General features: G+C 40.2%; 1 protein-coding gene across 2 annotated transcripts in view; it reads right to left on the bottom strand.

Moving 5' to 3' along the window:
- SPIRE1 (spire type actin nucleation factor 1) overlaps positions 1–21,226 on the bottom strand; it is a 154,987-nt gene that overhangs the window by 80,187 nt on the left and 53,574 nt on the right. For both annotated transcript variants that reach the window (XM_043443656.1, XM_043443657.1), the window contains exon 3: positions 212–445. In XM_043443656.1, the coding sequence (XP_043299591.1) occupies positions 212–445 (234 nt within the window). The remainder of the gene's footprint in view (positions 1–211; positions 446–21,226) is intronic.

Raw genomic sequence — 21,226 nt, 5'->3', positions numbered from 1 at the left:
ACTCTGGGAGATGGTGAAGGACAAGGAAGCCTGGCAGGCTGCAGTCCACGGGGTTGCAAAGAGCTGAACACAACTTAGTAAGAAAATAACAACAATGTACTTCATTGAAAGCCAAAAGTCTAGGAACTATTATCAAATATTAAATCACCATTCAATTTTTTAAAGTGAAATAACAACTCTCGAAAGAAAGAGATACTGCTGTACACATTACCTTCATGACATCTCTATAGGACCGGATGGCTGAGACTTTCCTCTTTTCGTCGTCATCCTCCTCCAGACCCTCATCCGCAGCCTCATAGCCCTCATCATTGCTGCCATCAGCCTCTACCGTGTTGGCCATGCGATCAATGAGCTGCTCCAGTGGGGGGCTTAACTCCCTTTCTTCATTCTCCTTCAAGCCATAGTCCAGTGCCTTATAAATAATAATTCCCAAAGATTCTATAACCTAGAAACATTAAGGAAGGTGGTTAATACTGACAACTGAACAGCTTTACAGAACTAACTGTAAGGCATAGAATATTTTGTATGATATTTAAGCTAGGTCTAATCTATTCAATTTCAGAAATGTGACACATTAAATTTGAGGAGATTAAAAAAGTCTCACCTGTGCTTTTTAAAAAAATCTCAGATGGAAATATTTGTGTAATTTCTTCAAACCAGTATGTAACACATACACAAAGCCTTTTCATGTTTTCTTAGATTTATGTTAAACACTAGAATCTATATTCTCCATTTATATAAAATACCAGCAATACCAATCAGGTTGACTTTCCACATTTTTAAACCATATTTTTTCAGAATAGACAGAGTTACAGAAGAACATATCCATTCAGAACTGTTATGACAACACTTATCTAATTAGGGATTTCATAGACATATCAAGGATCTGAGACTGAAAACTCAGTGACTGCTAGCAGCTAACTTAAGCTTAAACAAACAAATCTATTTACAGCCATGTCCTTCTGACAGGGGCTGGCAGTGCTGCAACTTCCACCTTAAGGTGCTGCCTGTCCATCAGGCGGAACCATCTGCAGACCAGGCTGGAGTCTTCTGTCAACTGATTGGAGAACTCCCCCAGGGCAACAGGTACAGGTTGGAAAAGACAGAGTGGCTCAGCAGCATGCACTTGCGTGATGCCTCCAGGGCCAACCTGGGCCAAGCATATGTAAAATGCTTCCAGTGGATGATGGGATGCCTCTGTACACACCCAAACTCATGGCTAGAAGGTTCAATAACCCCCAGTTTATGATGGGCAGCTCAGGACTCAGGTAACTTGGTGGCCCACCGTTAAGTGTTCAGTCTTGACTGTGGACCAGCATCAGACCAAGAGCTATTTCTCAAAAGGAAAGCAGTTCTCCACAAAGAGCTGCAGGGCTCTGCTCCAGAACCCTACAGGCCTGCATTGCGACTCACCCGCAGGGATGCCCAAGGCTCAGACTGTAGCCCTCTCTGCCACTGACACCACAAGCACCACTACATCTGCAGGGTCAGGCGGCCCGTACAGCAGGGAAGCCAGCCTGGCAGCTGCATTTGTGGCAGAGCTCTTCCTGTCCTGGGTCCTGCTCAGAACTAGCGGCTTTCTGGGTCCTTCAGCAAATGGGCTAGAGTAATACAACACACTTCGAGGAATATGTGCCTTCAAAATTCAGATTCCACCAGGCTTTGCGCTTTTTTTCTGGTTGCAGTCAGGACCTTGGAAAGGATGTCCTAAAACATTTTGGAGGGTCTCCCAGCTCCAGGATAAACTACACGCACCTGGTTTCAATGTCCCAAATCTATTACCTTTCCTGATTTAAACCTGGGCCATGAAGCAGTCCTATATGTAATCAAACCTCTCAGAAACACAACATAACAAGGCTGGGCATTATTAGACTGACACATATAGTAGCTGACTCATCACTTTCACGGACTCCAGGAACTTCTAGCCTTGTGCTAGAGAAGCATCTACCTAGTTCTACACAGTCTGTAGCTGGTGATAACAGATGAGCACCCAAAAGACAACTGAAACATAACAGTACCTGGACACATTAACTCGCCTACAGATAAATACTTACTTATACTAATTCTAGAAAGTCATTTTTCAAAACTTGTGGTGTTTGTTCAGTCGCTAAGTCATGTCTGAAAGTGATTTAAGTATTAAGTAGGAGAGTTCCAACTAAGAAGCCCTTCAGAAAATTAGAGACATTTTTTGCATGTTGACATTGATTATAATCTACCTGTATAAATATCAACCTGACACTTCTCCATCTTGTTCACAAAAATACTATAAAAGACTTACTACACTTTCTTGCTGCAATATCTAAATACTAACTGTGGTACTCTCATATCTAGTAAAATTTACCCCCCCAAGGAATAATTTTCTATTAGTTAATCCAGCTAATGTCCACTATACTAAGCACCCTTCCTTTCACTTATGATTTCAGTCCACAGATATTTACTAAGAATCAAGTGTATGTGCCAATGAAGAAATAGATGAGGAGAAGAGACCTGTGGCCTTCACAAAGTTTTGTCCTAGGGAAAACAGATAATTAGTAAGCTAAATGACTGTGCTACACATTATAATAAAGAAGGGAAGGGTGTTATGAGAGCATAATTTAATAGGGAGCCCTAACTAGTCTGAAGATCAGGGAAGCCTTCATTAAGAAAATGAATTTTAAGTAGAGTTAACCACAAGAAGAAAGGGGTCAGAGAAGAATTCCAAAGATAGGCAACAGTGAGTATGAAGGCCTAGAGATAAGGAAGAACATGGAATGAATGACTGAAGAAAAAAAAAACTCCTAATGACAAGAGGACACTTAGGATGAGGCTTGTGAGATGGGAATATATTCACACATCACATGAGGCCTCAAAGGCTCCTGGACAGGTCTGAAAGGAAAGTGAAAGTGAAGTCGCTCAGTCGTGTCCAACTCTTTGCAACCCCCTGGACTGTAGCCTGCCAGGCTCCTCCGTCCATGGGATTTCCCAGGCAAGAATACTTGAGTGGATTGCCGTTTCCTTCTCCAGGGGATCTTCACCACCTAAGGACTGAACCTGGATCACCCGCACCGCAGGCAGACTCTACCATCTGAGCTACCAGGGAAGCCTGAATCTTCATCAAGTAATAGCAGGCCACTGAAGGGTTCTGGGAAGTGGGTCAGTATGATATTTTTATTTTTAAAGTATCAGTCAGTTAGTTCAGTCGCTCAGTCGTGTCTGACTTTTTGCGACCCCATGGACTGCAGCACACCAGGCCTCCCTGTCCATCACCAACTCCCAAAGCCTACTCAAACTCATGTCCATTGAGTCAGTGATGCCATCCAACCATCTCATCCTCTGTTGTCCCCTTCTCCTCCCTCCTTCAATCTTTCCCAGCATCAGGGTCTTTTCAGTATTTTTAAAATATATCATGCCACAGTTATCAAGACATGATGGTACTAGCAAAAGAATAGACAATGAGATTCATCGAACAGCATACAGAGCTCAAAACAGACTCACAAAGATAGTCAACTGAGCACTGACAAAAGAGTAAAGGCAATTTAAAAGAACAGGCTTTTCTTCAAACAGTGCTGGAGCAACAACATCCACATGCAAAAATATGAGTCTAGACTCAGACCTTACACCTGTCACAAAGTTACAAGTAAAATACAAAACTATTAAACGAGAAGATAACGTAGGAAAAAATCTAGTTGACTTTGGGTTTGATGATTTTTTAAAGATACAAGGAGTGATCCATGAAATAAAAAATTGGTATGCTGTTAGACTTCATTATAATTAACAAATTCTGCTGCATGAAAGGAACTGTTCAAAGAATGAAACAACAAGCCACAGCTGGAAGAAAATATTTGCCAAACACATGTGTGATAATGGAATGGAATCCAAAATATACAAAGAACCTTAAAACTCAAACAGAAAATAACTCCTGGAGTTTCCTAGTGGTCTGGTCATTAGGATTCTGCACTTTCACTGCCATAAGTCAGGTTCACTCCCTGGTCAGGGAACTCAAGTCCCACAAGCTATCCAATCTGACAACCCCCCCCCCCCAAAAAAAAAATTATCCAATTACAAAATGGGCAAGTGATCAGAATAGACACCTCACCAAAGAAGATACAGAGATGGCAACGAAAATGTGAAATGATGCTCAAGATCATATGTCATCATAAATTGTACCATTGTTTTCTTAGGTCACTCTCCCAAGGCAACAGAAATAAAAGCAAAAGTTAACAGGTGGGACCTAATCAAACTTACAAGATTTTGTATAGCTAAGGAAATCATCAACAGAATGAAAAGACAGCCTACAGACTGGGAGAAAATATTTGCAAATGATGTGACCAACAAGGGCTTAATATCCAAAATACACAAACAGCTCATAGAATGCAACAATAAAATAACTTACAGCCCAATAGAAAAATAGTCAGAAAACCTACATAGACAGTTCTCCTAGGAAAACACACAGACAGCCAACAGGCACATGAAAAGATGCTCAACACCACTAGTTATTAGAGAAAAGCAAATCAAAACTATGAGGCACCACTTCACACCTCTCAGATGGCCATCATTAAAAAGTCTACAAATAACAAATGCTAAAGAGGGTGTGGAGAAAAAGGAATCTTCCTACACTGCTCGTAGGAATGAAAGCTGATGCAGCCACTATGAAAATAATCAGGAGATTCCTCAAAAAGCTAAAAATAGAGTTGTCAAGCGAACCAGCAACCCCACTCCTGGGCATATACCTGGACAAAACTGTAATTCATAAGACATATGTACCCCAATCTTCAATGCAACACTATTCACAACAGCCAAGACATGGAAATAACCTAAGTGTCCATCAAAAGATGAGTGGATAAAGAAGAGGTGGTACAGATATACAATGCAATACTACTCAACCATGAAACAGAACAAAATAATGCCATTTGCAGCAACATGGATGAACCTGGAGATTGTTATATTAAATCAGGTTAAGTCAGACAAATACCGTGTGATATCACTTCTATGTGAAATCTGAAATACAACACAAATGAACCTATCTACAAAACAGACTCACAGACATAGGGAACAGACTTGTAGTTGCCAAAGGAGAGAGTGGGAAGACTGGATTGGGAGTTTGGGGTTAGTAGATGCCAACTATTATATATAGAATGGATAAACAACAAGTCCTCCTATATATAGCACAGGGAAATATATTTAATATTCTGTGAAAAACCATAATGGAAAAGAATATATAAAAGAATGTAAAAAAAAAATCACATGTCATCAGGGAGTTACAAATTAAAACAGTAAGATCCCACTATATACCTACTAGAATGGCTAAAATCCAAAACAATGATATCATCAAATGCTGATGAGAATGTGGGGCAGCAGGAACTCTCATCAATGGTTGGTAAAGATGCCAATGGTTCAGCCACCATAGAAGACATTTTGGCAGTTGCTCACACAGTCGAACATACTCCCACCATACAATCAAGCAACTCCACTCCTTGATATTTACTCAAGCTAAAAACTTCAATCAGTTCAGTTCAGTTGCTCAGTCGTGTCCGACTCTTTGCGACCCCATGAATCACAGCATGCCAGGCCTCCTTGTCCATCACCAACTCCCGGAGTTTACTCAGACTCATGCCCATTGAGTCGGTGATGCCATCCAACCATCTCATCCTCTGTCATCCCCTTCTCCTCCCGCTCCCAATCCCTCCCAGCATCAGGGTCTTTTCTAATGAGTCAGTTCTTCACATCAGGTGGCCAAAGTACTGGAGTTTCAGCCTCAGCATCCACACAAAAATCTGTACACAAATGTTTGTTGTTGTTGTTTAGTCATTAAGTCATGTCTGACTCTTTGCAATCCCATCAAGTGTAGCCTGCCAGGCTCCTCTGTCCACGGGATTTCCCAGGCAAGAATACTACAGTGGGCTTCCATTTCCTTCTTTAGGGGATCATCTTGACCTAGGGATTGAACCTGCATCTCCAATGTCCCCTGCATTGGCAGGTGGATTCTTTACTGTTGAGCCACCAGAAGTCCTACACAAATGTTTAAAGTAACTTTATTCAGAACTGTCAAAACTTGGAGGCAACCAAAATGTTTTTCAACATGTGATGGGATAAACTATGTTAAATCTGTACAACAGACTATTATTCAAAGATAAAGAGAAATGAGCTGCCAAACTACAAAGACACAGAGGACACTTTAAAGTAGATTGCTAAGTGAAAGAAGACAATCTGAAAAGGCTAAATTCTAACTATATGATATTTTGGAAAAGGCAAAACTATAGAGAAGATAAAATCAGTCATTGCCATGAAAGTGTATGGGACAGTCTAAGGAGAAAAACTACACAAGAAATGCAGACGTAAACATTTAACGACTGGCCAGAGGATGAGAAATCAAGAGACTAGACTGTAAAGGAGCAAGAGTATGAAGGGAAGGAGGAAAGGAGAAAGTCACAAAAATCAGAGTGAGAAAAAACTTTCAGAAGGAGGTCATGGTCCTGGCACTGAATGTGGATTAGAGGGGAGAAGAGACCTAGGGCACACCACTGGATTCCTCCAGAAGGAGGTCACAGTGACCTCAGCAAGGGTCAGACTGCGTGAACAAACAGTGCCATGTGTACCCAGCACACGCAGCAATGTTTAGGAAGAGGAGTGAAATACATGGCAGCAGCTAGAGAGGAAGACAGGGCAGAGGTACAGTTTTTTTTTATTATTATTATTACTTTTCCTTTGAAGACTTCAAGTCTTAAGCATTTTAAAGGGTGATGGAAAGAATATAGAAAGGAAAACACTGGAGATGATGTAAAGATAAGGGATCAGAATTACCAACAGTGACCTTAGTTTGAAGTGTCAGACCTAAGGTCACTCACTTCTCAAAAAAAAGAAATCTTTCCATGAAATTTAGATATGCTTTTTTCCTTTCATAAAGCAGCAAAAAAAAAAAAAAAGAACAAAAAAAGAGTCCATTTATCCATGCCTGAGAGTTCTCTTTCTATTCAATATTACTTCTTAAGCATTTTCTAGGTGATAAATTCATTAACATGCCATTCTAAACCTTTTACATTCTGAGCCCAGTGAACTTTTCTGTTCACAACCCCACAATGAGCTGATCACTTCGCTCACTTTCCTTCTGCTTACCTTTCTTTACTCATGTCACTCCCCACCTGTGTCTGACAAATCCTACCAGTACTCTTATTCTTCAAACCCAGAGCCCTATGACCAGAGTTGATTATTTTCAACCTTACCATCTTTGCCTGCTCTGTTTATCCAATTTTTACATGTGACAGTTTCTTAACTGCATCCCAAACTACAAAATAAATCATTCTTTTCAAGTGTAGCTGGAATGTTCACCAAGACAAAGCCTATGCTGTTTGAAAAAAACAAAATAAGTCTCAATAAATTTCAAGACTGAAATATCAAAAATTATGTTTTCTGGCAATGAAATGAAACCAGAAATCAGCTAACAAAGCAATTTGTACTAAGTTATTTTATACTAAAGTACTAAGTACTAAAAAATTAAATAGCACACTTCTAAACTCTTGGGTGAAAGAAGAAATCTCAAGGGCAATTAAAAAATATTTAATGATAATGAAAACATATAAACAAATTGGTGGGAAGTAACTAATGCACTACTTAGAAAGAAATTTATAGCTTCAGATAAATAGACAAACTCCCTAGAAGGCACAGCTTACCAAAATTTGCGAGATCCCAACACTGAAAACTATAAAACACTGCTGAAAGAAATTAAAAATCAAAGCAAGCAGAGACATACACCAAATTCATAACTGAAAGACTAAACATTGTTACAATGTCAGTTCTTTCAAGTTGACTAAAAAGCCAATGAAATCACAACCAAAACTCTACTATGACTTTTGGAAAAACTGACAAACTAATTTAAAAATGTATTCGTCATAAAAGAAGAAGAGACAGCATTTGTCATAAAAGAAGAAAATTAACAAGCTAGATTTCATAAAAAATAAAAACTCTGGTCTTTGGATTTCCCTGGTGGTCCTGCAGTTAACACTTCACACTTCCAATGCAGGGGGCACAGGTTCGGTCCCTGGTCAGGGAACTGTGATCCCACACTCCACACAGTGAGGCCAAAAAAAGAAAAAACTATGCTCTTCCAAAAACAATATTGGGACGTTTTCCTGGTGGTCCAATGGTTAAGAACCTGCCTTTCAATACAGGGAACATGGGTTTGATCCCTGGTCTGGGAAGATCCCACATGCCATGAGGCAACTAAGCCTGTGGGCCACAACGACTGAATCTGTGCTCTGCAACAAGAGAAGCCACTGCAATGAGAAGCCCGTGCTCAGCAACAAAGATCCAGGGCAACCAAATATAAAATAATTAATTTATAAAAAAACCCAGACCCTAAGGACTTTTCTGGGTCAGGAAGATTTCCTGGAGAAGGGAATGGCTACTCACTCCAGTATTCCTGACTGGAGAATTAATTCCACGGACAGAGGAGTCTGGTGGACCACAGTCTATGAGGTGTATAGACACAAAGAGTCAGACACAACTGAGCAACTAATGCTAACACAGCTAACAAAGGACTTTTTGGGAGAGGAAAAAAAAAAAAACCATACTTACAAAAACACCTCAAGGGTGATCAAATCTGAAAAACACTAAGACCAAGACAGGAATTTTTCTTTCTTGAGAGGAAAAAAATGACACACACACAATGAATTGAAATCAGGATAATTTCAAAGCATGGGACTCAAAATGTTAATATAGTTGAAATGTATCAGTCAAAAAAACCTAGAATAAAACTCAGTATTAATGGAATGACGTGGTGTCATAACTAAAATCTTAAGCACCATATTAAAAACAGTATTTTAAATACTGCAAAAGGAATACTGAGATAAGAAATGGGGGAAGGCTAAGCATTATAGGATGGTTTGTCTAAATCGTAACTCAAGAGTACAGATATGATGAGAGAGTCCATAGGATTCAACTGGTATAGATAAAAACAAGCAGCACAGTTATTCTAAACTGCAGCACTGTCTGGTAGGACTTTCTGGGTGACAGCATGGTCTGAATCTGTGCTGCCCAATACTGTAACCATAGCCACACTTGAAATGTAGCTAGTAGGAATGAGAAAATAAAATTTTAACTTTATTTCATTTTAATTAATTTAAACTTTGAGAGAGACAGAAGGGTAGTGGCTGCCATCCTGGACAGTACAAGTCTAGAGAAAGGAAAACAATGCCTTCTGGTGAGTCTACATAATCCGGAGACAAAAGGAAGAGCAGGGTATAATCACCACGCACATAGCAGGCACTCCATAAACGGCTGTTAAACTACAGTGAGCAACTCTTTACTGAGCTTCCAAGCCAAGGATGACAGACAAGAACTCAAGAACAACCCACAGGTAAGACCAGGAATTCCTGAAAATGGGGAATATGTCCCATGTCACCAAAATAATCCTAACATTTAAGTCAACAATCCTATGCTAGTCATTTCCCCTGAAAGTTCTCAAACTCCTTATTTAAAATCTTATCCTATAGTACTTTGAACTAAAGTAACTTTCACTAAAGTTGCCTAAAGCACTTGACGAGTAAACATTAATTAAGGTTCCATACTGTACAAAGTATAATTTCCATTTGAAAACAGGAAAACCAAAGCACTGAAAGGTAAATAACCAAGATTAAAAGGTGAAAATAAAAAAGCAAAAAGTCACACTTTTTAACGCTAACTTGATAAAATCTGAAAATTCCATCCCTACTAATATTTTTGCTTAACTCTATCTACCAAATCAAAATTCATTATGAGAGACTAAGGTTCTAAATGCTTAGTTTCAGAATACAGACAAGGGACTTGATGAACTACTTTTCCAATCACAAGTTTCACTAACAATTGCTGCCAACTAAAAGAGTCACATTCCCACAAGTTTGCTCCTTGACAGTAAGTTTATTTCCTTACTCCACAAATGACTCAACTCAAATAAAACAATACTGTGGGAACAAGAGAGTAAACAAAAATCTGAATTAGGAGCTCTGAATCCCAATCAGTTTTACATACTATAAACCATGATGAATGTCAACTAGGAGAATCACGATTTTAAAAACAGGAAGAAGCCTGAGATCACCAACCCAACCCCTCATTTCATACTTTCATCCTCTTCGCTGAATGTTTCCAACTGACACTGCTGACGTAAAGGCACGAGGCATGTTGAGCCACACTGTCTCCTAGAGAGCACAATGAAAAGACACGGCTGTATCCAGAGTCACAGGTTGTCTCAAGATGTGCAAAAAGCCCATAAAACAGCAATATACATTATTCCAAATCTAACTGAAAATCACATTTTCTGGTGGAATTTTTGTTTTTCTTCATATATGGGCTTCCCTGGTGGATCAGATGGTAAAGAATGTGCCTATAATGCAGAAGACCAGGGTTCAATCCCTGGGTCGGGAAGACCCTGTGGAGAAGGGAAAACTACCCACTCCAGTATTCTTCTCAGGAGAATCCCATGGAGAGAGAAGCCTGGTGGGCTACAGTGCAAGGAATCGCAAAGGGTCAGACACAACTGAGTGACTTTCACTTAGTACTTTTACATATGTATCCAGGCTCCATATCAGACCCACCAAATCAAAATCTCCAGGCTATGACGCCAGTTATCAGTATATTTTAAAGCCACCTCAGTTCAGTCGCTCAGTTGTGTCCGACTCTTTGTGACCCCATGGACTGCAGTACACCAGGCTTCCCTGTCCATCACCAACTTCCGGAGCTGGCTCAAACTCATGTCCATCGAGTCGGTGATGCCATCCTACCATCTCGTCCTCTGTCATCCTGTTCTCCTCCTGTCTTCAATCTTCCCAGCATCAGGGTCTATCCCAATGAGTCAATTCTTCACTACAGGTGGCCAAAGTATCAGAGTTTCAGCTTCAGCATTAGTCCTTCCAATGAATATTCAGGACTGATTTCCTTTAGGATGGACTGGCTGCATCTCCCTGCAGTCCAAGGGACTCTCAGGGTCTTCTTCAACACCACAGTTCAAAAGCATAGATTCTTTGGCACTCAGCTTTCTTTACAGTCCAACGCTCACATCCACACATGACTACTGGAAAGACCATAGCTTTGACTAGATGGACCATTACTTTGTCGGCAAAGTAATGTCTCTGCTTTTTAATATGCTGTCTAGGTTGGCCGGAGCTTTTCTTCCAAGAAACAAGCGTCTTTTAATTTCATGGCTGCAGTCACCACCTGCAGAGATTGTGCAGCCCAAAAAAAAATAAAGTGTCTCACTGTTTCCATTGTTTCCCCAACTTTTTGCCATGAAGTGATGGGACTGGATGCCATGATCTTAGTTTTTTGAATGTTAAGTTTTAAGCCAACTTTTTCACTCTCCTCTTTCACCTTCATGAAGAGGCTCTTCAGTTCTTCATTGCTTTTGGCCAGAAGGATGGTGTCATCTGCATATCTGAGGTTCTTGATATTTCTCCCAGCAATCTTGATTCCAGCTTGTGCTTCATCCAGCCCAGCATTGTGCATGATGTACTCTGCACAGAAGTTAAATATTCAGGGTGACAATATACAGCCTTGACGTACTGCTTTCCTAATTTGGAACCAGTCTGTTGTTCCATGTCCAGTTCTAACTGTTGCTTCTTGACCTGCATACAGATTTCTCAGGAGGCAGGTAAGATGGTCTGATAATCCCAAGTCTTTAAAGAATTTTCCAGAGTTTGCTGTGGTCCACAACAAAGTCAAAGGCTTTGGTGTAGTCAATGAAGCAGAAGTAGATGTTTTTCTGGAACTCTCTTGCTTTTCTATGACCCAATGGATGTTGGCAATTTCATCTCTGGTTCCTCTGCCTTTTCTAAATCCAGCTTGAATATCTGGAAGTTCATGGTTCACATACTGTTGAAGCCTAGCAGGAGAATTTTGAGCATTACTTTGCTAGTGTGTGAGATGAGTGCAATTGTGGGGTACTTTGAATATTCTTTGGCATTGCCTTTCTTTGCGACTGGAATGAAAACTGACCTTTTCCAGTCCTGTTTCTGGTCACTGCTGAGTTTTCCAAATTTGCTGACATATTGAGTGCAGCACTTTCACAGCGTCATCTTTTAGGATTTGAAGTAGTTCAACTGGAATTCCATCACCTCCACTAGCTTTGTTCGGAGTGATGCTTCCCAAGGCCCTCTTGACTTCGCATTCCAGGATGTCTGGCTCTAGGTAAGTGATCACACCATTGTGGTTATCATGAAGATCTTTTTGTATAGTTCTGTGTATTCTTGCCACTTCTTAACATCTTCTGCTTCTGTTAAGTCCATACTGTTTCTGTCCTTTATTGTGCCCATCTTTGCATGAAATGTTCCCTTGGTATCTCTAATTTTCTTGAAGAGATCTCTAGTCTTTCCCATTCTATTGTTGTCCTCTATTTCTTTGGATTGATCACTGAGGAAGGCTTTCAGAGGAAGAGAAAAGGCCAAATAGGATCCCACCAGACAGAAGGCTTTCACAGACGGCAATAACTGACATGTCACAGTGAAATAGTAACAATCAGATAATTCTCTCCTTTGCTAAAAGCTAGTTATTCCTTCTATACATATAAAAATAAGAGTAAGTTTAGAAAATTTAATAAACCATTTACAAAAAAATAAGTTACAATGAAAAACAGAAAATAATGTGATGTCTATCCACAGGGGAAATGTCATGCTTTGGTTAAAAAGGCAGTCTCTGAAGTTACTTGCCTGGGTTCACATCCTGGCTGCATTACTAATGTGTTATTGGAAAAACTGCCTCATATATCTCTGTGCCTGTCAGCTCATGTATAAAATGGGGATAGTAGCTGTACTTACTTCATAAGGTTCTTGTGAAGATTAAGTGAGGTAATAATACATGCAAAGAGCTTAGAACAGTGCCTAGCATCTGTAGCTTTTTAAACTGTTAGTGTGCCACGAATGAGGTACACAACGGGGCAGCTCTATGTGTACCAACATGTAAAAAGATGCCCAGAGTGTATCATGGTTCAAAAGGCAGTTGCATAAGAAAACTGATATACACAATAAATATGTACAGAATAAATATATGCCTGTGTATACAGGTACTATACATTTATCTTGAAGAATAGACAAACTGTTAGGTTACCTCTGTAAGTAAGGCCAGGAGAGCTTGGCAAACAGTCTCTTTCTGTATTACATGAACGTTTTTGTAAGAACCTATAAAACTTCTATAAATTTTAAATTAAACCATAAAAATCATTTTTCACAACTCAAGTTTTTTGCCATCATAGTCTTAAAGCCCTACAGAGCAAGCGGTTATTCCCAGAAATAATTTGGCTTGACCCATGTCTACCCTCACTCCTGTGCCCACAAAACAATGGTTCCCAAGACCCTGGGTTACCATGCCATCCCACAGGCTGGCACGAAGCACCCCCAAGATCCACGATTATGCTTATTCCGCAGCCTTCTCATGACTATGCATGCTTAAAGTGAATTTATGTTGTATAGATAGAATAAAGTCATTCTCTGCTAGTAAAATTATTTCCAATTTTTAAGACAGTTTATCATGTGTTCTGTAACAGGCACAGTAGCTCCATCCTCTGAATAAATTTGACAATCATTTGACAATTACCTACTAAGGCCCATTAGAAAAATTATAACACAGATATGTTGAGGAAAATGCATATTTCATTTAACTGTCCTTTTAAAGATATTCCTGAATTTAGACCCTGAAAGAGTCTGAGTCTATTATCAGAAATGATAGCTAACATTTACTTAGCAAAGAACCATGTCAGTGACTCTGCCAAGCACTCCACATGTACTGAATCACTAAATCATCACAGCAATTCTATCAAGTAGGCATTATTCTTACCCTGCTTCCTTCTGATTAAGAAATTGAAGCACAGAGAAGTTAAGCAATCTGTTCAAACTCTCAGAGCCAATAAAGAGGAAGAGCTGCTAAACAGCAGGTAGAAATAACCTAAACCTGTGGTGGTCTCAGCCTGGTTAAGGGATTATTATTAGATACAAAACAAGATTCTGAAACACAAATGAAAAGAGTACTGGATTGGGACTTTCCTGACCATTCAGTGGTGAAGAATCTGGCTGCCAATGCAGAGGACATGGGTTTGATCCCTGGTCCAGGAAAATTCCACACACTGTGGGATAACTAAGCCTGTGTGCCACAACTATTGAGCCCATGCTCTAGAGCCTGTGTTCCACGAAAGAAGTCACCCCAATGGAGAGACCACACATCACAACTAGTAAGTAGCCCCCACTCGCCGCGACTAGAGAAGCCTCCAATGCAGCAGTGAAGACCCAACACAACTGAGTTAAAAAAAAAAAAAAAAAAAAGTACTGGGTTGGCCTTAAGCAGACCAAAACCTGGATTCCAATTCTCCCACTTAGCAGCTTTGAGACTATCAAGAAAAAACTCAACTTAGCTGGTTTCAGCTACCTGGTCTATAATAAGGCAATGCTAGAGTGGTTCTGATGTAATTTCACACTCTAAATAAATTGATAAATATGTGTATTTTAGTACTGATGAGGCAGCCAAAGCAACTGAATAAAAATAAAGACTGGGTCAAGGGACACAGGAAAATATTCTAAGAGAACTCCCCCTGAGTGGCTCTCAATTTCTAACACACAGAACAGCGGACTCCTCAGGTACCTGTGGAAAGTGAGTGTCTTAGCCCTTCCCAGGCCTGCAGACCAATGGATTAGAACCTGCAGGGTGGGTCTGGGCTCCACACTGGAACCACTCCTTCAGTGACCAGCATGCACTGCAGTTGGTGCCCCCTGGGTTAGGTATTAGGGAGGATCCAGTTCAGAGTGAATGATCTATTCAATGCCTTTGCTTTTCGAAGTCAGGGACTCTCTAAAATTGCTTAATTTTTTTAAATTAACAGCTTTCTTAAGATATAATCACATACCATACAATTCACCCACTAAAAATACACAACTCAGTGGTTTTCCATATCCTAAGAGTTATGCAGTCATGACCACAATCAATTCTAGAATGTTTTCTTCACCCCAGAGAAACCCCACACCCAATAGCAGTCACTCATCATTTTTCCCCAACCTCATCCTCTTCCTGCTGGTAGACAATTATCAGACTACTTTCTATCTCTACTGAGGTACTTGTTCTGAACAATTCATACAGATGGAGTCATACAACAAGTCTGTTACTCAACTTCCCTGGTGGCTTAGACGGTAAAGCGTCTGCCCACAATCCAGGAGACCCAGGTTCAATCCCTGGGTTGCGAAGATCCCCTGGAGAAGGAAATGGCAACCCACTCCAGTATTCTTGCCTGGAAAATCCCTGGATGGAGGAGCCTGGTGGGCTACAGTCCATGGGGTCGCAAAGAGTCAGACATGACTGAGCAACTTCATTTTTCTGTTACTCAGCATGTCTCACTGCAAGATCCATCCATGTATCACTACTTCATTTCTTTTTATTGCCAAACAACACTACCTTTTGTGAAGGGACCTCATTTTAGCCATCCATTTATCAGCTGATGACTATTTAGTTGTTTCTAAGATTGCTTAATTTTAATAGAGAAAAAAGATTAGATTAAAAAATTTTTGCATTAAGATTTTTCCAGGTAAATATATCAATGTACTCAATATGTTCACTACAGTAAATCTTACTACAATGTAAATAAATGTACTACTTAATAGCACACTTTCACACACTACTAAAATAGGCTACAAAAATATTTAATATGAATATAATTATTGTATGTTTAATAGAAGAGGCTTTTATTCCTAAACCGAATACTTTCTTTCAAAACCAATTGTTAAATTGTGACTCTGCCACCGGAGGTTATGGCTTCTGTGCTGGAAAACTACTACCTTCACTTTCCAGAGAACAATCGCTCTCCTTGTCCCACTTTGCTTTTTTTAAGCTCCATGGACCTGCTCCAGTCTACTTCACAGACCTTGTTCTCTCTACTCCCTTTCTTATTTGTCTAGTGCTGACCTACTAATTGTCCTGACAGGCAACTCTGTCAGTTTGTGGAAGCACTTTTATTCAAAACTGTGGAAAACCACAGATATGCCTAAATCTTTTTTTAATTTCAAATTCTTCATTAGACTTTGAACTTAAAACCATATCCCTACTTCAATTTACATTTTTTTTCCACTTGAGATTAGGTCAAAAGCTTGCTTCTAATTAACTGACAAGTTCCATGGCACAACCACCCCTTTCACTGGACTCATTGTGGTTGGGACACACTTGCTCTGGTCACAGCCTTGTTGAAGCAGTAACAGAAACGTAGCTTATGGCAGATTTCCATCGTACAGCTAATATCTTGGGAGCTTACCTATAAGGCAGGGGCCTGCCCTACACATCTGCATGCACTTCTTACTGAATTCTCATCACAGTACCCTTCAGCAGTATATGCATATTACCACCAGGCCCCCAACTCAAAAGATGAAGAAACTGAGATTCAGTAAGCCAGAGTCAGAACTCAAAGCCAGGTCGGCCTCAAAGCCAGTGAGCTTAACCACCTATGTAGCTCTATTCACAAAGTCAAAGGCAACAGAGCTAAAGCCAGACAGGCAAGCACAAAAGGCAGAACACCCGTGACCACAGATCACAGTGCTTGGGGACTGAGGAGGAGGTCGGAAGGCCGCCTGGCCCTCTGGGGTTTCAGTAGAGGAGGCAGGCATACTCCTATAACCTTTCTTCAAACATGGACAGGACAAAAGAGGCACAAAAATTTCCACAAGACACGAAATGTCTCTCTCAGCCCCGGGGGCTACTGAAGTTGCTCTTACGTAAAAGGAACACATTCTTAGTGGCTCACACCTCATAACTTCTGTGAATGGCTCACAGAAGCAAAAAGGTTCTGTGCTAAACTGAAAAAACAAACAAACAAAAAGGGACAATCTGAGAAGAGTCAGGGCAAGGACAACTGCTAAGAACCAATTTCCAGCTCCTTCTGGTTCTAATCAAGCCACAGCCACCACCTCAACACTCACACTCATCTGTGTCAAGACGCACAAGTAGGAAACATGTGTTTTTAAGGATTAAATTACCTTTGCTACACAGAGGGGTTTAATGCAACAATGACATTCAGTTATCAAAATAAGTACTTTCCACTGTCTGTTTACATTCAACTTATCTTCATAAAGCAAATTTGTATTGATAAAGAAGAGAGATTGCATTTTTAAAAGCTTAGATGCATGACTTTCAGGACTGGTTGGGATATGATGATATTTTAATCTTGCCTCTTTTACTGATGTTTTTCCTATATAACCACAGAAAGGTCATTCTAAAATGTAACTCCTAGCTTCTAAATGAGCTATATTCCAAAGTTCCCTTTCAATGCAGTCTGAAAACTAGAAATTAGTTTTCCAATAGAAAAAAAATGCTATAAATGATTCCAGTATTAGGCCACAATCAAATGTTTAAATTGAAAATAAAGTGCGAAAGTTGTCTGGGCCCATGTCCACTTTGAAGCCCGAGCACAGAAGGCCCCGTAGGCACAGCAGTGGGGGAGGGGGAGCGAGGGAGGGGGGCTAGCCTCCCAGCACCAGGAGCCCCTCAGCTTCCCAGTCACACTGGCGAGGCAGGGTGGGTGACAGCCTCTCTCAATCAAGGACCTCTCTCTACAGGGGCCACCGCATACGGTTTGTGAAATGGGCAAAGCAACACCCATGATCTCTTCAGGCTCATTATACACTCACTGGGGAGTATGAGGTTTATACTAATATGTCTATAAACAACACACAACCCTGTATTATCTTTATTTTTACAGATGGGAAAGAGACTGTACAGATTTTATTTACCAAATATCACAAAGCCAGTGATACAGCAGTGACACAAACAAAAATCCCTGCCCTCCAAAGCTGATACTCTAGAAGACAGACAACAAACAAGCCTAATAAAATACAGGGTTTCTAGAAGGCGCCAGGCACTGTGGAGGAAAAGGCTTCGTGCAGCCAGGGCATGGTGGGGGGCAGGGGGTGGCGGTGGGGAGCAGGTTCAACAGGACTGTCAGTGTAGACCTTCCAGTAGAGGGCTGCAGGGGGCAGCTGGAAGGAGATGAGAGTGTGGCCTGTGGAGAGAGTGTAAGGCAGAGGAAACAGCCAGTGCAAAGGCCCTGAGGAGGAAGTGTGCCTGGAATGTCCTGGGAGCAGGGAGGTGGCCAGGATGTGTGAAGAAAAGCAAGTAAGGGAGAGTGTGAATGAGGAGTCAGGAGCACCAGGCCTGGGGGGCCGTGCTGACCGCTGGAGGGCCCTGCCTGTCTGCTGGGGGAGATGGGACCCACTGAAGGCTGTGGGCAGAGGAGTGACAATGATACAACTTACAACTAAAAATGAGAGCGCTGGCTCTGGACTACAGCGGAATAAGGGCAGGGGGAAGGGGTACCAGAGAGAGGTGGGCAGTGCCAGCTGTATCAGGGACTAAGGAGGGCGCCAGAGCTCTGTTCTGATCAAATACGGAAAACTCCAGGAACAGCAGACTTCTCGGGAAGCAAAACAGAATTCAGATTTAGACAGATTAAGTCTGAGACGCCCACTAGATTTCTCAGAGGACCAGTAAACTGGCAGGTAGTTTCAAGGGAGCAACGCAGACTACAGATAGCAAGTTGTAAGTCGTCAGCTCAGAGATGATATTTAAAACAATGAGGCCAGATGAGATCACTGTCCTAGATTCAAGTGCTTGAGCACAGAGAAAAAATTCACCAAGATTTTCCTTTTTCTGAGATAATAAAGAATTGTCAGCAATTTTTAATTACAGAAGATTCATTTGAAGGGCTTAAAAAATGTATAGAAACGCTAATCATCTGTTAAACAAATGTAATATTATCACGTTTTAGGAAAGGAACAATCTCATTTTCCATTCATATGCTTTCTTTCAAGAGCAAGACTCTTCTTGTATATTTGAACATCAGAAATATCAGATATTTCTAAAACTGAGTTTATAGATCATCTAATCCAATTCCTTTCTTTTACAGAAAGGAAGGTGAAGGTGAAGACAGGCTGGACAACCTGCCTAAATTCACACAACCATCCAGAGGCAGACCCATGCCCAGTGTCCCTTCTACCCTACCACGAGGCTCTTCCTGACTCGCTGGTCTTCCTGCTCCCAGCCTGTGTGCATACACCTGAGCTTGGTCCACACTCAGCACGGATGGCCACGTTACTGCCCATAGTGGCAGAAGGTAGAGCAGTTAACAGTCTCCTCTGGGGACCCCTCTTCTCAGAACTGCCCTCACCCTCAGGGTATGCCGCTTCCCATTGGGAATCACTACTGTAAGGAGTTATTTAGATGAAAAAAAAAAACGAGGAAAAGAAAGGATAATTGGCATTTAATGACAATACAGAGAACCTTGAAGAATTCATTTCTATTATTCCATAAGCCTAATCAAGCACTCTTTATTTTCTGCTACTGTTAGGTTCCCTGATCCCTATCCAAATATTTGTTTTATGGTTATTCTTCTTGTTATTTGAGCAAAGCCCAATTATTATGAGCCATTAGGTACAAAAAATAAGAGCCTTCAGCTTCGTGCTGTAGTTTTAAATTAATTAAAACCAAAATAAAGTTTCATTAGTTAATATCTAATTACTACTTAAGACAGGCTTAAAATATAAATGATATAACCTATTAATTGAAATTTTCTTAGAAAGCAAATTCTCTACTTAGAAAAGTTAAAACTGCACAGATATAAGAATTACTAACATTACTACTTAACTATTAATAAAGACTAATATATTATTTACAAAACTGATCAGTTCATTTGATAATGCAATACCAATAACTTTAACAATCTAAAATAATAGCTTTGTGGAGAAGGGAAATGGCAGCCCACTCCAGTATTCTCCCCTGGGAAACCCATGGACAGAGGAGCCTGGCAAGTCTGTCCATGGGGTTGCAGAATCAGAAGTGCGCCCACACGTGCACACACATGCACCTGACTGCTCAATCCCTTGACCTTGAGAAAAGTTCCCTCAGCTGCTTCCTCCTCCTCACCATTAATGCCTCCATTTTCAAGAGAGGGAAGAACTACTTTCCCAAAGCATCAGAAATAAAGTTCAACACATCAAAAAATAATAAATAATTATAATAGCTCTGAAAATATTTTATACACTATAAACCACTTTACAAATGAAAGGTATTATCAATTATCATGCTTATCTGATAAATAAAAATACAAGACAAAGATCACTGCTGAGTGATAAACACTAGAAACTGAGGGGTCATTCGTGCATTCATTCATTCATTCAAAAATGTATTTCCTAATGAGATCCTCCAACACACTCGCACCACACTTAGGACTAGGTAATACAAGTAGAAATAAAACATAGTTCTTTTCCTAAAGGAGTTCACAGTCCAGTGGGAGACATACTTAAGAAAGCATGCAATTAAAACATAGCAGACTAAACACTTCTAAGAGTAAACACAAAATGCCACCTATCAAGCACACTGAAGGGACAACTAATCCAGCCTAGGGAAACTTTCAGGAAGGAATAATTAGCTTAGGCTTAGAAAATGTGCATTAGCTAGGGAAAGAAGGAAGTGTATTATGAGCAGAAGGAACAGCAATGCAAATATCTGGAAGTGAAAAATGAAGCTTTCAAAGCCTTCAGGTGAATCAATATTACTAAAGTAAAGAATAGGAGGGGAAAGAGGTGAACCTGGGGAGACAAGCATGATTAAATTAATAAATAAGTAAACAGTGAGTTTATTATTATTAATTTTAGTATTAATATTAATTTATTAATTTTATTATTAATAATTAATTAATGCAAGATTAGTTGGATAAATTATATCCATATAATAGAATACCATAATATGCAACAATAAAGTATGCTGTTAAAACATATTTGATAACATGGAAAGTATTCTTTTTTTTTCAAATATTTATTTGGCTACACCAGTCTTAGTGGCAGCATGCAGGGTCTTTAGTTGTGGCATGAGAACTCTTAGTTGTAGCATGTGGGATCTTGCTCCCTGACCAGGAATGGAACTGGGGCCCCCCTGCATTGGGAACATGGATTCCACTGGACCTGGACTACCAGGGAAGTCCCGGAAAGTATTTTTTAAACAAGTATCTAATGATCATCTATTATTCACTGAGCTAGTTAGACCAAAAAAAAAAAAATCAAGTTGCAAACCAGTATCTTCACATATGATGGAAAACATACAAATGTCCTTGAGAACAAAGATAAAATTACAAAATGCTAACAGCATTACTGTTGGGAAATGGAGTTACATATAATTTTTTTATCTTTATTTTCTAATCTTTCCCACTTATTATCATAGTATAAATAATCCAAAGTAGATTAGAAGCCTTTCCATAGGGTCAAGCATA

Source organism: Cervus canadensis, chromosome 23, assembly GCF_019320065.1.
Source record: "Cervus canadensis isolate Bull #8, Minnesota chromosome 23, ASM1932006v1, whole genome shotgun sequence".
Classification (NCBI taxonomy): Eukaryota; Metazoa; Chordata; class Mammalia; order Artiodactyla; family Cervidae; genus Cervus; species Cervus canadensis.
This window is presented reverse-complemented; position numbering and strand designations above follow the sequence as displayed.